This window comes from Sinohyriopsis cumingii, chromosome 7, assembly GCF_028554795.1.
Source record: "Sinohyriopsis cumingii isolate HCF-2022 chromosome 7, ASM2855479v2, whole genome shotgun sequence".
Classification (NCBI taxonomy): domain Eukaryota; kingdom Metazoa; phylum Mollusca; class Bivalvia; order Unionida; family Unionidae; genus Sinohyriopsis; species Sinohyriopsis cumingii.
In genome coordinates, this window is record NC_142967.1 from 35,158,474 (window position 1) to 35,178,874 (window position 20,401).

The window sequence follows — 20,401 nt, forward strand, 5'->3', positions numbered from 1 at the left end:
ATTGGCAACTGGCCTGGGTCATCTGAGTATAGTGCCTTGCCATGCTGGCAACTGACATAAGTCATTTGAGTATAGTGCATTGCCATATTGGCAACTGACCTGGGTCATTTGAATATAGTGCCTTGCCATATTGGCAACTGACCTGGGCCATTTCAGTATAGTGCCTTGTTACAACTTTACAGTTACAACGTAAGTAACAGAAAGCAGCAAAACCAACAAGGTTTGTAAAACTTAACAAAGAATTTAATTATCAAAGTTACAAATCAAAATATGAGTGGAACTTACAGTATCATGAATTTTTTTAATAAAAAAAATCATGATAAACTTCTGTGAAAGTCCTAAATGAATGAAATGTTCTTTATAAATTTAGAAACCACGAAAGTATTGGTCCACCAAGAATCATAACATTGTCAAAATAGTGTCATCCAGAACTCCCCTGAATAATTCATAAGAGTTCTAAAACAATATTATAGTCCAAATAATGAGCACTTTCTATTTTCACTGAACAGACCAAACCAATGTTTTTCCTCTTGAATAATAAGTACAACATAAAACACCTCTGAAGACTTATAACAGGAATACAAGAAATAATGAAGACTCCAAAATTGGAATGAATCAGATTGCTCTGTTCTTTCTTTATATACAGCTTCCATTGTGACTCAGTTTCACAATACACTGATCTTACTACTCAGTTTGCCTCAAACTTGCCTATTCATGTGACCTAGTCCAAGCAATAGGAAATTATTGAATTCTTCTAGAACCATCTAAACCCTATCAACCAATGAAAACATAAGACAAAGACATCATTAAGACTATTATCAGTACCTGTCAACACATATGTATCTATTATAGATCCTTTGTAATATTTATGCTCTTAACAGATTCTGGTCACATATGCAAAATCCAAGTAAAGATATTCTGTACAATTTGTAGCCATGAATACAGTAACAAAAATTAAATAAAACTGCATACCTGGGTTACAAAAAAATATAGATATACATAACATGCTTTGCTATATTTGCAGCTGACCTCAGTCATTTGAATATAGTGCCTTGCCATATTGGCAGTTTACCCAGGTAATCTGAGTATAGTGCATTGCCATATTGGCAGCTGATCTGAGTCATCTGAGTATAGTGCCTTGCCATATTGGCAGCTGACCCAGGTCATCTGAGTATAGTGTCTTGCCATATTGGCAGCATACCCAAGTAATCTAAGTAAAGTGCCTTGCAATATAGGCAGCTGACCTAGCTGGGCCACCTGAGTATAGAGCCTTGTCATATTGACAGCTGACCTGGGTTGATCTAATAGTAGGATTCAAATCTGCACCATTCTGGTCATGAGACCATGACACTAACCACTGAGCCACTGTGGCTCCTGTAAAACTCAATGATATTGTTTACTGCCATATATTATTAAATACGTTTTGGAGGGCTTTCAGCCAGATATTATTAAATATATGTGGGTTTTTCTCCGCTAAGAATGTTATACACTTTAATATGAAAAAAATAAAGAGCATTAATTGGATATAATAATTTGGCCACCAGGAAGCTATGAGCTCCCTCAATCAATGATTCCAAATAAAGAGATTTACTTAATTTGGAACAAATGATAAGCAATCTATCAAGTGCCCCTTGTTGTCCTGAATGTGCCAATCAAACATGACTGTTTAAAAATCTTACTGACACGGTTCAGTCTCAAACAACAAATGAATTCCTCTAATTCAAAGCAAACTGGATTAAAATCTTTCCTCACTGACGTTAATATGACAAGGAAAAAAATTTCAATTGGGAAGAATTCAGCCAATTAGATATAAAAGGGTTTCAATGTTCTAATTGTTTCCTTCAGGAATTTGTATCAAATCCATATGTTAGCTTTTAAATTAATTCAATTACATCAGTGAAATTTGATGGAATTCCATCTTAAAACATGGATAGGGGCACAATGCTGTAAATTATATTGTCAATATACAGTAATATAATTGTCATGGATGGTGCTATGAAATAAAAAGCTAAATAGGATAACATGTTACCGTAATGTATGTCATTTTTGGTACAGGTTTAATTATTTTTTCAGGTGTACAAACAATTACAGGCAACAAATAATCAGGATTTTCTAAGGTTCCTAAACCGTGCACAATTTTATTAAGGAAAAAGTTTTGTATTCAAAACTACTTAGAAATTGTGTGGACTGACGGATGAGAAATAACTAATGATTCTGTAGTACATAAAACCTGACAAAGTTAAATTCAATTATAGAATGTCCATGCAAACTTAAACTAAAAACTAATAATACATTTTATGGATTGATGGTTCTTTAAAAGTGTTACAGTACAAAACACTTGATAAAGTTAAACTCAGTTACTGAATGTGACAAAATATTCAATGATTTTTGAAAATATATTATTTCTTTTCTACAGAATATCATCAGTAATGACTAAAATAATAGAGCAGAGTTTTAAATAGGATTTTTCTACTTCCATTGAAAAGCTAGGTTTTACAAATAAATATATATAATGCGTGTCTTAAAGACATATTTTCCTGAGACCATTAGAAAACAACTAGTTACAGATATGATTTTGTTTTTACTCTGGATAACTAAACATATAAAGACCCAACAAAAAATAATCAGTACCATTGGATCTCTTCTCCAATCCACGAATATGAGTAGAACTAAACATGTTATTTTCCACAAAACAACAAAAATAATTATTACCATCAAAAATAAATAAATTTACAGCAAGATATCACAAAAGTCAAAATCTGAATTACTGAAATTTTCAGTAAAGTTGATCTGTAGACTGCATCCAATAAACATTTTATTCCAATACTATGAAACTTCCTTAGACTGTCAACTCTGTAACCTGCTTTCCACTGCAGTACAGCTTGTAATGTTGGTCCCCGTCAGGTCTTTCTGATAGCAGTTTAAACATTTTACACTGGCCAAAATTCTCCTTAAAAAGACCAAAAATGTTTGGTCATAACAGTGTCCAGTATATTTAAATAAGCTTGATCATCTATCTGATCTTCAAATTATCCAAACCGTTCAAATTTTCCACGACAAATCTGTCAAATATTACAAATCTGCCACTGAAGGATAAATTTTTCAAAGGAAAGATAAAGATTTGCATTCTAGCCTGCTGACTAAAATTCAAAGAGACACTTCTTGAGCTTTCCCCTCCAAAAAGAAATGTCAGATTACAAAAAATTCCTCCTCCTTAAAGGCAATAGAATGAAAATTTACTTCCATTACTGGAACAATTTATTACCGATCAATTGCTTATTTCCTTGGCAGGCATCAGGAGAATTTCTGTCAGCGAATGGCTTCAAGTAATAAATAATTTTGCCAAGATGTTAAAATCATCAGTACAGAATATTTGAATTGCACAGAACCCAGTGAATTGGAAAATAAAGGAGACTTACACAAGCCAAAGTCTAATAAATTGTCATGCCTAATGTCACGCCAGATCATCATGGCATTATAAATGAAGTTAAAAAATTTCTTAATCTATGTGATGTAGCATAAATCTGTTTATAAAGACAAAAATCACCAAAAAGGGGACTGGGGCGAATTCCAATATTCCAATAGTACAACATTTAAATATCATACAGCCCTTTGCTTCCATTTTGTATCCTGCTGTATTTCATATTCAAAGCTTTAATAATAGGAACTGATCCAACACCACAGACTACAATCATATCTGGTACAAGTAGATGTTATTAGAAAAGTAGAAAATGGATTATACACTGACAGATTGGCTTCCAACCCTGTTTTCTTTTAATAGGACTGAAGATTCTAAATTAAACTCTGACCTTTTAAATACTTTTCCTGCAAGTCCCATCATACTTCAGCAATAAATCACAGTCATCTGTGAGTGCATGTACCCTTACTTTTAGTTTTCAGACCCAATGATATGGTACACATGCAACTCTATTTGACTCACTTGAAAACTGCCAAATCGACACATTGGTAGGGTTAACTGAACTTCAGTGTAAAGCTAATTCATTGCTATTTTCAGTTATGAATAGATACCGTGTTGAACCAAACATGCAACACAGGTGAAATAAAATAAACCTATTTTGAGAAAAAAACGAACTGGGACCCTTAACATGAAGCATTTGTGCATGTGCACTATCAACATGCTCAATGGCTAGTGGTTATAAACACTGAAACTTTGTCTCTTTGAAGCATTAACTGCCTTAAGGCTGCAGACCAGTGTCTCTGGTTTCTGCTGAGGTGATACATCTGAAAGGCCTGCTTTTCCTCTGATGGCAGTCTGGTATCTTCCAGGTACACCAGTTTCTCCTGTGTCAGAAAGGTAACCTCCCAAAGCTTCCCTACTAAGTAAAGGTGGTGGATTTTATCAATATAAAAATCTATACATGCCTTGAATTCATTATCAGGTTGGGGAATGTAAAGTTGATCACTCCACCTCAATGACTGAGGGTGCTCCAATTTATAAGTCAGGAGTCTCTCTAACCTTATTCATATATACATGGCTTCAAAAACTAAAAATGTTGAATTTTTGCGACAGTTTTAAAAAAATGTTTTAACTTTTTCTTTTCTTTTTAAAATATTACTACATCAGCATCTTTTTAAAATATTACTACATCAGCATAATCAGTCTTTAGTGTCTGTTCTTAGGTCAATTATGTCCATATCTGCTTAATGAGTGTGGTGCAGTGGGCAAATAAACATTATCAAATCTCTGGTTTTGGAGTTATCAAGTTTGCTTGTTGAACAAAGTGGTTTCAATGTCTCGGATAACTCACCTATCAGATAATTGGCTTATGACAACAGAGTTATAAAGAGTATAAATTGTATAAACAATGCAACAACAAAATAAAGCAATTATTTTACAACAATTAACATAATCTCATTCACTGAATACATAAGAATTTTTTCGTTACCTTCAAAGAAGGTGGGTGTTGTCATAAATTCCATTATATGAATTAATAGCAACATATTATAGTATTTACCTCATTATAAGGTGCACTACTATAAGGTAGTTATGGTCATGAATTCCACTGCATGATTTAGTAGGATCATTGTGTAATATTTACCTCAGTATAAAGTGACCCACTATAAGGTGGGTGTGATCATGAATTCCTTTACAGTATTGGATAGTAGCAGCATGCAATATTTATCTCTCTGTACAAAGTGCCTCAGTATAAGGTGTGTACAGTCATGAATTCCATAACACAATTTAAAAGTAACATTATGCAATATTTACCTCAGTATGAGGTGCCCCACTATAAGGTGGGGGTGGACATGAATTCTGTTATATGAGTTAATACTATGATACATTATTTTTTCATAGCCATATTCCAGGCAACCTAACACTGGTACCTGAATAAGACTGCATGACTGGGATAATATAAAATCCTTCAGAATGCATTTTGATATTTATTTAAGCAGCCTAAGACAGTGGGATTTACAATTAAATGCCATATTGATTTACATTCCTGAATCCAATTCATTACGTCATTCCAAAGTTAGAAAAGACGAAGATAATAATCCAGTTACTGATGATTCAAATCCACGTTTATTCAATTAAACCAAAATTGATCAAACTTTTTTTCCACAGAAAATGGCTGGTTTCCATGGAAATCATGCTCTACAATAAAATCATTGCACTAAAATACAGATTTAAGTGAAACTTGCCAGTCAATTTGCTTTCAAGTAAGCTTAAAATTCATTTTCTTAATGCAGACGAGCACCAGTTTACATGATAATTGATCTTAGGGTTTATGGTTTTAGAGTGTACCATTAATTTAAGTTGGATTATTGTATAGTTATTGCTGAGCATCATCTTAAGCCAAGCTTACGACCAATTCTGTATGAGCCAATAAAATGTCACCAGCCAATGCTAAATTACCAATAAGGCTACAAATTAAAATTACCCATTCATTTTCTAAACAGTTGGACTGACACCAAATTTCTAACCAGCATGATTGACACCAAACTGCTAAACAGCATGATTGATACCAAATTTCTAAACAGCATGACTGACACCAAATTGCTAAACAGCATGATTGACACCAAATTGCTAAACAGCATGATTGATGCCAAATTGCTAATAAAGCATGATTGACACCAAATTGCTAAACAGCATGATTAATGCCAAACTGCATGACTGACACCAGATTTCTAAATAGCATGATTTACACCATACTGCTAAACAGCATAATTGACACAAAAGTTCTAATTAGCATGAGTGACAGAAAAGTTCTAAATGGCATGATTGAAACTAAATTTCTAAATAGCATGATTGATACCAAAGTTCTAAATAGCATGACTGACAGAAAATTTCTAAATGACATGATTGACACTAAATTTCTAAATAGCATGACTGACACCAAATTTCTAAATAGCATGATTTACACCAAATTTCTAAATAGCATCACTGACACCAAATTTCTAAATAGCATGACGGACACAAAATTTATACCTAGCATGACTGATACAAAATGACTGTAAATCAAGATTTTTTCCGGAAAATTCTTTTTTTAAAAGTACTGATAATTTTCAATCGACTGGTATCACTAGGAAAAATCCTGGAAGAATGATGAGAACTGGTTGTACTGCATACATCAAGTTTATTTACTCGTAATGCCGACAAAAACATCTCTGTAAACTATTTTATTTAACTTTGAAAAATTTGTTCATTGACAGAGCCTTTGATGAATATGATTTAATTTTAAAGAAATGCTTTCAAGTTTTGTAACCCACTTCTGATTCCTATCATTATTGTAGACCATGCAAAAGCATCCTATATGCATGTCCAGAAAGTGGTGAATCTGGTTTCATTATGGCTTTTTCTTAATGTACATAATACACAGCAGTAACAAACAACATCACGATAATTCTAAGGATATTTACCTAAATTGTCCAATATAGTCAGCATGCATACTTTAAAAACTGAATCACTTGATAATAAAAGGTAAAAGACATAGAGCAAAAACAATAATTGCAAGTTAAGCGACATGCTGCATACACATTGTTGGGGCACCGGGTGGCCAAGTGGTCAAATGTGTTTGCCTTTACCAATCATTGCCAGCACATCTCTGTTCACATGGGTTCCAGTCTCCGACTTGGTGAATGCCAGTATATGAAAAACTTGCCAGTAGCTTCCTGTGGGTCAGTGGTTCTTCCCGGGTATTATCAGGTTCTTCCCCTGCCAGTTAAACTGGATGTATTTTATAGCCTATCATGTTCTGAAAAATGGTGTTAAACCCACAACAACAACAACAACAACAACAACAACAAAAGCATGCACACTGTCGATGGTTTACAAATAAACATCTATCAGCTCAAAGTCAGATGTACAGATCTATGGAAAGCTCCTGGTAAGAATAGTTTTGATTTAACAGCATTATTTCGGCTACAGCATGCTGTGTACATACTTTTAAAAAATTTGGATAAAATTGCTGCTTTTTCCTCAGGAAAGGAACTTGGCTCCATTTCCTCTGCTTGATATAACTAATTATGCATTGAAAGTACTTTTCGAAAGAACAAGGCACAACATTTGCCAAGACATTTTTCTTCTTTTAACCATAAAGTTATCAAAATCAAATGGTTTAGCTATATCACAACTATGATAATGATGCAAACAGCACGTGGGCTTTCATTGTATTTTGTACACATCTGTAATCTTTTCATCTGAGCACAAAGTATCGAGTGCAATGAAAATTTGACTCAATGGATTATACTAAAACACCGGTAATTATCAACTGCACTTAGCAGAGATGATGGTCAGCTTAAGAATGTAACGAAATATAGAAACAACGAAAAAAGCAAAATGTTCAACATTCTGGCAGGAAATAAAGCGGCTACAGTATGGTGAATTTTTAACTCAACGTACCACATATACTCTCTCATAAGATGAGACCATCTGCAAACTGCACAGATCCAGATCTGCTGTCACATACCGCATCGGCGGATCTGGGTCTGTGCAGTTTGTTAGGAGTACTCAGTAGAACAAACAATGTAGGTCCTGATCTGGAGGAGCAATGCGTGAATCGGCAGACAAGTGTCTTTGTTGTTTGCAGTTTGACTCATCTTATAAGTGAGGATATACAGTCAGTACAAGATCAATCACAATCTATGAGTCTATATTAAATTTGAATGACACTGTGCTGATAGCATATTTACTATGTTCCTTATACTGAGGTAACTTTTAATGAGGGAGTAATGTTTAATTCTGTTCATCTAATGTCTCTGACTATTTATTTATGTATAATGCAAATCCAGATGTTGACAGTACAATTTATAGGTAAATCATGTTTATAATATTGGTTCTACTCATGCAAACTAAACTGTTGACAGCATAAGATACTGGCAAATCAGGGTCCATTCTGCTGGTTCTATGAATTTTTAAAATAAAGCTGTGCATAGACCCTGGCCTGCTGGAGGACTATGCAAAGGCAAATCATAGTCTAAGTTTTTTACAGCTGGGTAAATATTTTACGCCAGCAGAATGTTCATTATTAATTTGTAGTAAGAACATTAAATAAAAAATACAATCATCTCTCCCTATAGAACTGCTATGGAAAGCTATGAAACAGTACCAAGTTATAAGCAGTGTCACCTTAAAATTAGGTACTATAAAGTAATACAGTAATCTCCCAATAAAATACTGTTCAGGTAAGCCATATACTAGTACCATGTTATAATGCCACCTTATAATGAGGTACTATAACATAATACAGTAATCTCTGATTATATCACTGTTCAGATAAGCAATAATTTTGCTATAAGTGAGGTCATTGTATAATAAGGTACATTATACATAACACAGTGATTTCTCACTGTAACACAGAGTTCAGGTAAGCCCTAAAACAATATCATGTTATAAGTAATGTCACCTTATATGGAAAACATACTTTATTTAACTCAGAAGAAATGTACTTTCTGCTGTATGAAATATAGCAAGAAACAAATGTGTATACCTTTACAGATTTCAAATTTCATTTGCAATCATCATTACTAATGCCATCTACCTATACAATAACATTTCAAATAACTATCATTATTAACGCCGTCTACCTATACAATAATATCTCACATAACTATCATTATTAATGCCGTTTGCCATTACAATAACATGTCACACAATTGGCATTATCAATTCCATCTACCTATATAATAACACCTCACACAACTGTCATTATCAATGCCATCTTCCTTTACAATAACATGTCACATAACTGTTATTATCAATGCCATCTACCTATATAATAACACCTCACACAACTGTCATTATCAATGCCATCTACCTATATAATAACACCTCACACAACTGTCATTATCAATGCCATCTACCTATATAATAACACCTTATATAATAACACCTCACACAAATGTCATTATCAATGCCATCTTCCTTTACAATAACATGTCACACAACTGTCATTATCAATGCCATCTACCTATATAATAACACCTCACACAACTGTCATTATCAATGCCATCTACCTATATAATAACACCTCACACAACTGTCATTATCAATGCCATTTACCTATATAATAACACCTCACACAACTGTCATTATCAATGCCATCTACCTATATAATAACACCTTATATAATAACACCTCACACAACTGTCATTATCAATGCCATATACCTTTATAATAACATGTCACACAACTGTCATTATCAATGCCATCTACCTATATAATAACACCCCACACAACTGTCATTATCAGTGCCATCTACCTTTACAATAACATGTCACACTACTGTCATTATCAATGCCATCTACCTATATAATAACACCTCACACAACTGTCATTATCAATGCCATCTACCTATATAATAACACCTTATATAATAACACCTCACACAAATGTCATTATCAATGCCATATACCTTTATAATAACATGTCACACAACTGTCATTATCAATGCCATCTACCTATATAATAACACCTCACACAACTGTCATTATCAATGCCATCTACCTATATAATAACACCTCACACAACTGTCATTATCAATGCCATCTACCTATATAATAACACCTCACACAACTGTCATTATCAATGCCATTTACCTATATAATAACACCTCACACAACTGTCATTATCAATGCCATCTACCTATATAATAACACCTTATATAATAACACCTCACACAACTGTCATTATCAATGCCATATACCTTTATAATAACATGTCACACAACTGTCATTATCAATGCCATCTACCTATATAATAACACCCCACACAACTGTCATTATCAGTGCCATCTACCTTTACAATAACATGTCACACTACTGTCATTATCAATGCCATCTACCTATATAATAACACCTCACACAAATGTCATTATCAATGCCATATACCTTTATAATAACATGTCACACAACTGTCATTATCAATGCCATCTACCTATATAATAACACCTCACACAAATGTCATTATCAATGCCATCTACCTATATAATAACACCTCATACAACTGTCATTATCAATGCCATCTACCTATATAATAACACCTCATACAACTGTCATTATCAATGTGATCTACCTATATAATAACACCTCACACAACTGTCATTATCAATGTGATCTACCTATATAATAACATCTCACACAACTGTCATTATCAATGTCATCTATTCTTACAACAACATGTCAAATATAACTTGAACAAAAAAAGTATTATGAATGGCAAATTACACGCACACCCAGTGTGTAATAGTCTTCTATATAGGCAATAGTGCAGCACAGTTGACATGGGAGAATACCCTCCATAGTTTTCCATGCTGCCAATAGTACTGTATGGTTGACATGGGAGAATACCGACCATAGTCTTCTATGTAGCAAGTAGTGTAATATGGTTGATATGGGAGAATACCAACCATAGCCTTCTACATAAGCACTAGAACAGTATGGTTGGCATGGGAGATTAATGGCCATTCTTATTAGGCACTAATATAGTATGGTTGACATGGGAGATTACTGGCCTAAGTCTTCTAATTGGACAATGATACAGTATGGTTGGCATGGGAGATTACTGACCAGGCTTTTACATGGGCACTAATATAGTATGGCTGACATGGGAGATTACCAACCAAAGTTTTCTAATTAGACATGGATACTCCACTCCAGTGGCCTAGTGCTTAGAGCATCTGCCTTGGAAGCGGGAGGTCATGGGTTCGAACCCTGGTCGAGTCATACCAAAGACTTCCAAAAATGTTACTAACAGCTGCCTTGCTAGGCCCTCAGCATTAAGAGGTTAGTGTTAGGACTGGTTGGCCTGGTGTCAGTTGTTGTTGTTGTTGTTGTGGGGTTTAACGCCATTTTTCAGCACGATAGGCTATACATGGCGGCCAGTATTAATGGTGGAGGAAGAACCTGGAAAACCCCGGAAAGAACCACCGACCCACGAGAAGCTACTGGCAGGCTTTCTCACATGCCCACATTGGCTGAATCTTAGACTCGAACCGCCACAGACAGAGGTGAGATGGCAGTGATCCGTAACGAAGAGCGCTTTAGACCACTCGGCCACTCGGGGCCCCGCCTGGTGTCAGGATAATCTGACTGGGAGGGACATCATGATACATGCCTGTGGCTTGATGCCCCAGTGCTAGACATCACTATAAACTGTCACACTGCAGATATCGTAGTGATATGACTGAAAAATTGTTAAAGCTACGTTAAAAATCCTAATCACACACACACAGAAATGGATACAGTATGGTTGGCATGGGAGATTACTGACTAGGCTTTTACATGGGCACTAATATAGTATGGTTGGCATGGGAGATTACTGACCAGGCTTTTACATGGGCACTAATATAGTATGGCTGGCATGGGAGATTATCAACCAAAGTTTTCTAATTAGACATGGATACAGTATGGATGGCATGGGAGATTACTGATCAGGCTTTTACATGGGCACTAATATGGTATGGCTGACATGAGAGATTACTGACAAAAGTCTTTTAATTAGATAATGATACAGTATGATTGGCATGGAAGATTACCAATTATGAGATCTCAATGAGTTAAAACTTTTAGACAGAGTATGTGGTCTGGAACTTAATTTAATGTGCAAAAGCCATTTCTTATCAGACTATTACCATGACCTCTGAACTTTAGGCCCCAAAACATAAATATGTCTTTATTACCATACCTGCAAGCCAGCCAAAGTTTGGTCAAGGAATTTATTCTAAAATAGTAGGTATACTGCAAAAACAATTTTTCTTTCAGCCACAGTGAGTCTGACATTTGATCTCTTCCATTCATAAAGGCATGCCCTCCAAGCCCCCCACAAACTTTATGATCCAAAAAACATTTTTCTTCTTGCAAAGTTACCTGGATCTTTGATCTTTCTGACCCAAAATTAATAGGCTTTTACTTACAAAACACATACGTCATTGCCAACTCTGGTGGAGGTACATAATGGATAACTAAATGTGTGTATACAGAAACCCTTTTGCTTCTTTCAATTACAGCTTCTTGCTTATCCTTCATGCAAGACACCAGTAACATTTGTTCCAAATCTGCAATGTAAAACTAATAGTACTGTGTGGAAACCATATTTCTTTTTTCATATAGAATTGTTTTGACCTTAGAATCCAAAATCCATTAGACTTTTTTCAAAATCCATAGACTTTTTTTCCTTTCTCCAAATGCAAGCCATCCACTAAGTTTTGTATATGAAGATTCTCAACAACTCAGGTTAATGTTTAGACAGGACAGAGAGACATCCTAACATCATCATAATAAGTTCTGCCCAAAGGAAGGTGTATAATAAAATGAATGTATCTAATATAGACATAATATCAAAAGTTATTATTTCCCATGAGAAAGATGCCTATTCAATATTTCTCATTTCAGACAGACTTGTCACTTGAGTAGAAGTCACAGGAGAAACAATCAAGTTATGCAAAGAACTAAGTGATTTGGTGCCTGCCACTGCATGCTGCCTATTGATTTCAAAGAAAGCTTGTCAGTCTGTCTTATGTCCTGCGACTTATTTCTGTGAATTTTGCTGTCCAGTTTGCACACATGGTTATAAAGAGAAACAATGTGACAAGTGAGTGTAAGCACGAAGTGAAATGACATCTGTCACCAGCAGAATCACCTTTAAGTGTTCTGGAATCACTATTTCATTACTTGCCATTCCTGGAGCTGTCAAATTCAAACTGTGTTCAGAATTCCAAGGAAAATTATGTGTACTTACTAAGCTAATTCCTGGAAGTACAATGAGCAGGAATCTGATATCCTGAGATGGAATTCATACAAGGCTTGAAGCAAATTGCAAAATTACTATTCTAAGGCAAATTATTTATGTAAATCAAACATGCAATTAAGAGGAAAAAAATAACTGAAGCCATTTTAGTTAAATTTAGTTAATCAGGAACATATGTTTAATAATCCGTAGAAAACACTTCATATAGTAAACAATAATAAATGAATATAGTACCATTACATAAAAAGTCCTATTGCAGATTGGAGTGTACAGTTTGCCACCATCTCTGTTCACAATTAAATTGTGCTGGTCACTCTCCAAGAAACTGCACACCAGAAACTATATTAGCAACTGCATTATAGCATAAGAACTTCCTCATGTGTAACACAACCATTATAAACTGATGAGACTTTAATACAAGAAAAACAATTTCAGTACAGTGCTACATTAGTGATTTAAAAAAAAATTAAAATTTAAGCCAATCAGCAAAGGTCTGTGCCTTCAGTTGTGGGGTTCATTCTATGCTAAGATTAGTTCTTGGAAATAAGTTGTATGTAGGAGAGTGTACCACTGAGCCGAGGTGCTGAGACTGCACGACAATTAATTTCACACAGCAATAAGCTGCGGATGAAGCTGAAATCTACTTAAATCAAAGAACTTTGACAAAAGCATCTGACAGGAATCAATTCTTCTTTCGGTCTTCTGCACACAGGAGGCTAATTAATTTATTGGCTATATTGAATAACTAATAAGATTCTGACGGAATGATAGTTGCCCACTGGTACTAAGTTGTATGATTTAAACATCCAGCTTTCTTTTGTGTGATATTTCACCCACGGCAAGACAGCTTAAAAGGATAGATTTATACCAATCTTATGGGTTCGTCATTTCCCTGACAAACAATTAATTCTATGAAAAATCCTTAGTATGGGATCGTATGTCACAATATTTATTAAAAGCTGGTCTATTTACAGCAATATACAAAACTAAATATAACTTTTCATGGAAAATATTGCTTGAATGAAGTCAAATGTTATTACCATAACTTATCTCTAGCATTGTGAAAATTTAGTGAAATTAAAAAGGCAAAAATGTTGCATTATAGTCACCCTTAATAATATAGTACTTATCTGTTACAATAGTAACATCAGGGATTAGTCGTGAAAAAAAGTCATTGGAGCTGCAAATTTTTTAAAAATTCCAAGAGTGTTTAAAATTCAAATTCTCCAACCAATGCTACAAGTAATGCTAAATGGGATTTGACAGATGATCGAAGACAACAGATTAGAGAAGACCATGTGAGGATTCTACAACCAAGCTTGACACCAAAATATGTAAATTCTAACAAAGAATGATGTTTTACAGGATGGCCAATTACATTTAGACAAGAAACAGCTTTTGATAGAAAATCTTTCATTAACACAAACAAGAGTTGTCCTATAGACCTGACAATGAAATAAGTTCATTTTCAGCAAATAAAGGCCTAATGTAATGAACAGAGATAGATATCGATGAACAGAGACTTGATGTCAGAGATGGACAAAATGAAATACTTATGCCAGACACTGATAAGTTAAATTTCTGAAGACTTCTCATGTACAAAGAAAATAATTTTTGACAATACAAAAAAGAATATTTTGAAGACCTTGACTGCAACTTCCTTAAGGAACAGAAACTATCATGGCAATTTTGGAAAATATTCCCCATTTTCACCTGAATAAAAGCATTCAGAATTTAGACATTCAACTGTACAGCGCAATATCATATGAATCTAAATACATGGGAACCAATATCAGTTATCGCGATCATGTCTGTGATTCAAACAGCTCGATGTGGATGTTGACAACACCTTTATGTTCATTAAAGTATTCCTCATTTTTCATATTCTTTATTGTGGCCCTTCTTTTAGCCATCATCACACTGTGGACAATAATCGGTAACATACTGGTGCTCCTGGCATTGTATAAATTCAAAAAACTGCGGTCCATGTCAAACTGTCTAATCGGCAACCTGGCCATTAGTGATCTATTACTAGCAATTTCAGTGTTGCCGATTTCTGCAACGTATGACTTGTTGGGATACTGGGTATTTGGAGAGCTTATGTGCACAATATGGCTATGCATCGATGTTCTCTACTGTACCGCTTCCATATGGGGACTTTGTACAATAGCTGTTGATCGTTACACAGCAACAGTCTACCCTGTGTGGTACCATGAACGGAAATCACCAACCCGTGCACTCGTGTATGTGATATTTGTATGGCTGTTTTCGATAATAGTATCCATAGCTCCCTTCATTGGATGGCGAGACATGATTCCTGGTTTTTTCCATTATGAGGTGGATATTAATAGGTATCAGTGTGTTCTGTTCTCAAAGCAAAGCTATGTTGTTTATTCTGCAATGGGATCTTTTGTAATACCAACTTGCCTCATGGTGTTTCTATATGTGCGGATTTTTTATGTTCTCAAACAACGCTCACGTTCAATGCAACCAATGCGAAAGCGCGTTTTGTATCCATCTGAGAGTGATTTTGAAAGTGATGGTGCAGGACTTGATGACCAGGAAAGTGATGAAAATAATGTTGAGCTGCGTGCTGTAGCAACCCAAACCACACCAATAAACATGAAACGTCACTCACGTACTGGCACACAGGAAAATGGTTTCAAAGTGTCTTCAAATTCAAATGGAAACAATGTTTCTCCAAGACGCAAAAGCGCACCAGAAATAGATGGGAACAGGATAAATAAGCCTGATTTAATTAAGCATACGCAAGTTGAACCAGTTCAGAAAAGAGCTTCACTTACTATTGAGGTCACAGATACGACAGCCATAAGTGTCATCGCCAAGATTGAAGCCGAGAATGAGTCTCATGTAAATGGAACACCAGTGACAAGTACTCTGAGAGTGCCCGGTGAAAGTCATGGACAACCAAACAAGCATAAAAGAACACCAAGTGAACGTTCAAAGAAGAGCATCACCAATGAGGACTCGTCAGATTTGGATTCCGAAGCACGGTGCTTACGACAAAAACACAGTAAATCCATTTTCTTCCCTTGGAGTGCCCGACATGCTCGGGGAAGCACTGGACTTGGTGTGAGACAGAAATACGAATTACGTGAGCAACGCGCAACAAAACGCATGGCCATGATAATAGGTTGTTTCTGTGTTTGCTGGTGGCCCTTTTTATTCATGTATACGATTCGAAGTTTCTGTAAAAGCTGTGAAATAGACCCACATTTCCAAGCCACAATAATATGGCTTGGATATGCGAATTCCAGTTTGAATCCAATACTGTACACAATATTCAATGAGGATTTCAGAAAGGCATTTCAAAGAATTTTAGGATGTTATAAACAAACAAGGAGAACAAGGTGACTGAAAAAATAAGCTGAGATGCATATGATGTGTACACTTTATGTGACATCATAATATACTGAGGTAGGTTGAAAATTATGTACTGTTTTATTGTGATAAAAATGTTCATAACAAAACTTTTAAAGCCTCTTCTCTGGAATAAAATTATTATTGCTGATATTAAGATCTTCAATTATCTTTGATGGGTAATCATGAAGCTGTCGATAATTTCCTAATTAATAAACCAAAATTGATCACGATAATTAAAATGATCATTAAAATATAGTAAACTTTTGAAAAAATTCAAAAACAGTACTTAAATATCAGCATGCTAAAACAATTTTTGTTTCATTTTCCTAGAAAGGCTAACAGATATATTAGATTTCTTTGTTGTAATTAAATTGTTGCCATGTCTTTTTGCTTTGACTGGTTTTCCCATTTGATTCACTAGCCTCAGCACAAAGCATTAAAAGAAAACAAATAAGGCTAAGAACCAGTTAAGTTTCCAAAACAGTGGCAGACATCATAGATTTTTTAATTTTTTTATCTATTTTATTTCTATGACGTTTAATAAATTTTACTGTCAAATATGAAATAAAGGCAATTTTTTCTGTATAGGCATTTAGATTAACATTTCTAGAAAAAAACCTGAGAATGCTGAATTGTAGCAACTATCCCATAATACCCAATTTTTATCTTCAGTTGTTCTTAACACATGGCTAAAACTCGGTCTGAAAATCCCAAAACAGATTACTCAGAATGCTATTTCCAAATTTTCACAAAAGAATTACTCAAAACGTTACTTCTGAAAATCCCAAAACAGATTACTCAGAATGCTATTTCCAAATTTTCACAAAAGAATTACTCAAAACGTTACTTCTGAAAATCCCAAAACAGATTACTCAGAATGCTATTTCCAAATTTTCACAAAAGAATTACTCAAAACGTTATTTCTGAAAATCCCAAAAATGATTTTTATGGCAGGGCCAGTTGACAGAGGTTAGTGAGAGACCCAGATGCCAATGATGCTTGCATAAACTGATTGCCCACTTTATGCAAAGGAAGTTTAATTAGGTTTATAGTGTGGAAATCTCAACAATTTGCACGTTATGAACCCATGAGTATACATGTGGCTTACAGGGTAGGTAGGGTGCGTGTAAGAACAGACCCCAGACCTTACGGGAACTGCATAAATTATATATATATATATATATATATATACACACACACACACACTCGTTGTATATATATAGACACATGATAAAAGTGGGGCAATAAATAGTTTGTTAAGTTATGACCCAGGAGCCAGTCTGTCAGGGACAGGGTGATACATGAGGGCCCATTCTCACTGCACAAATAATTTGTCCTTGTCATTCTAAGGAACTGTGTATATGGTTATAGGATTGGGAATTCATAAGTTACAAAGTTGCAAGTTATTGAGCCCCAGAACAACAGGACAGACAGGGGGATAAAATCCAGTGGCATTAATGCTATAAAACAATGTTACCTGTTTGCTAACTTCATATTCCTATGATACATGCCTTACAATTGTTTAATATGGTTCTCTGCGCAGGTAATATTGGACAATGGTTGACTCTGGAGATATCTTAAGTGTCAATAACCCTGATTAATGAGCAGAAACCATTATTTTCATAATAGGTTTACCGTGACAATTACCTCTGACCTTTAGATCCCAGAATCTTCTTTATTACCAAAAGACTAAGCAACCCACAAACTTTTGTTTCGTCAAGGAAGGTAGTCTAAGATGAAAGTTATTCTGCACAATCCATTTTTCTGTGAGTCACAATGAAACTGACCTTTGACCATTTTACCTTCAAACCAATAGTTCTCTTCCACACCTTAAGTGCAAGTCATCCTAAATTCTGCTCAAGGCATAATTGGTGAAGAACTAAAGATATTATGCAGAAATAATTTTTCATATTTCAGTCACAGTGACCTAAATCTTTGATCTTTTGACCCCAGACTAAATAGGTATTTTTTCTTTACCCCATGTGCAAGTCATCCATTAAGTTTAGTACACAAACTATTTCTCTTCTTTCAGCCACAGTGACCTTAACCTTTAACATATTGTTTATCAAACCAAGAAGTTTCATCCTTACCCTAAGTGCAAACCATCCATAAAGCTTGGTAACTATGGCTGGTGGTAAAATCAAGTTAGTGTGCAGAAACCATTTCTCTTCTTTCATTTAAAGTGACCTTGTCCTTTGACCATTTCAGCCCCAAATCAATAGGTCCTGTTCTAAGACCAAAAGCAAGCATTCCATGTAGGTGGTATAAAGCCTCACTGTTGTGCAGAAATTAAATATGTTACAGATGGATGCGCAACATAACACAATCTGTTCCAACATATGGCGTAAGCATCATAGTAAATGTGCCTTGAATTCTATTAAAATATACAGAAATTAGGGGGCTACTTTTAACCACTACCCCTACCTAAAGCGGGGTAAGATTCACTTAAAAAAATACAGCTGACTCCATTTTAAAATCAGTTGTACATGTAATACATTTCATCAAATTCCTTCAGGTAGTTTTGGTATATGGTTGTAAAAAGAACTTGAACACTGAGTCAACAACAACAACAACCATGGACAGCATCATGTTCATCACATCTCACATTTTGTCTCCAAGAAATGCAAGACAAAAACTTAAATATTTTACTGAAAGTAAAACTCTCACATTTAAGTTAGAAGATATGAGAGGAACCATCTTTTGAAATATTATTATAGATGCTCATGTTTAATGAATGCCAAACTGCAAACAATAGACATGGAGGTAAAACTGATGCCCAAACGACATAGACATGGGGAGAAATGGATGCCATCTAAAAAAAACTTAGACATGAGTAAAATAATCTATTTGAAAATTTGAGGATGCTCATTGTGGTTTTACTGTCACAAATATGTTTTATGCAAAACAAGATGCATGTAGCAGACCCAGTAATACAAATATGTAACAGTAAAATAATCACTGGCATCTTTATTCTCAGATATCTGTTGGGAAAACAATCATTGGCATCTTTATTTTCAGATGTGTGTCGGTAAAACAATCATTAGCATTTGTAATTCTCAAATACAAGAATCAATGCCAGTGAAAATGATATTAGTGATACTAAAACAACCGTCAGTATCCTCTAATCCACAATCACAAGACTCAACGCTGGCAAAAGCCATAGAAAAACAATAATTATTGTCCATGAATCCTCAAATATAAGACTCATTACCAGTTAAGCTGATATTTGCGACAGTAAAACAGCCATTATCGTCCTCTAATCCTCAAATAACAAGACTCATTATCACAAAAACTGATATATGCGATAAAACAACCAGCAGCATCCTCAGATATAGAACTAATCGCTTATAAAACTGATATGTGTGACAGTATAAAACCCACTATCGTCTTCAAAGTCTCAAATACAAGACTCTCCACCAGTAATGTGACAGTGAAAACAACCATTAGGATCCTCCAATATATGATTCACTGCTGGCAGACTACATTTTACAAAACTAACATTTTCATCTGAGTAGTCATCTGAGTGAGAAACTGTTCAGAAGGCCAATGGGCAAGACACCTCAGCATTTGAGTGAGAAACTGTTCATAAGGCCAATGGGCAAGACACATCAGCATTTGAGTGAGAAACTGTTCATAAGGCCAATGGGCAAGACACATCAGCATTTGAGTGATAACCTGATGAAGAGGTTGTGAATAAAGAGCAAAAAACCTCATTCAGTGATAGCATGTTACAGAGACTGTGAACAAAGGGCAAGAAATCTCATTGTTTGAATAAAAACCTGTTGATGAAACTGGGATTAAAGGGGAAAATAT

General features: G+C 34.9%; 1 protein-coding gene across 4 annotated transcripts in view; it reads left to right on the forward strand.

Moving 5' to 3' along the window:
- The window catches only part of LOC149795010 (octopamine receptor 2-like), a 96,336-nt gene extending 79,598 nt beyond the window's left edge, over nucleotides 1-16,738 (forward strand). For 3 of the 4 annotated variants that reach the window (XM_089964670.1, XM_089964671.1, XM_089964673.1), the window contains exon 2: nucleotides 12,850-16,738. In XM_089964670.1, coding sequence (XP_089820796.1) covers nucleotides 14,885-16,579 — 1,695 coding nt within the window. In that variant the 5' untranslated portion in view covers nucleotides 12,850-14,884 and the 3' untranslated portion in view covers nucleotides 16,580-16,738. Of the gene's footprint in view, nucleotides 1-4,185; nucleotides 4,316-12,849 lie in introns of all 4 variants that reach the window. The other variant, XM_089964672.1, reaches the window with a different exon arrangement.
- The last annotated feature ends 3,663 nt before the right edge of the window (nucleotides 16,739-20,401 follow it).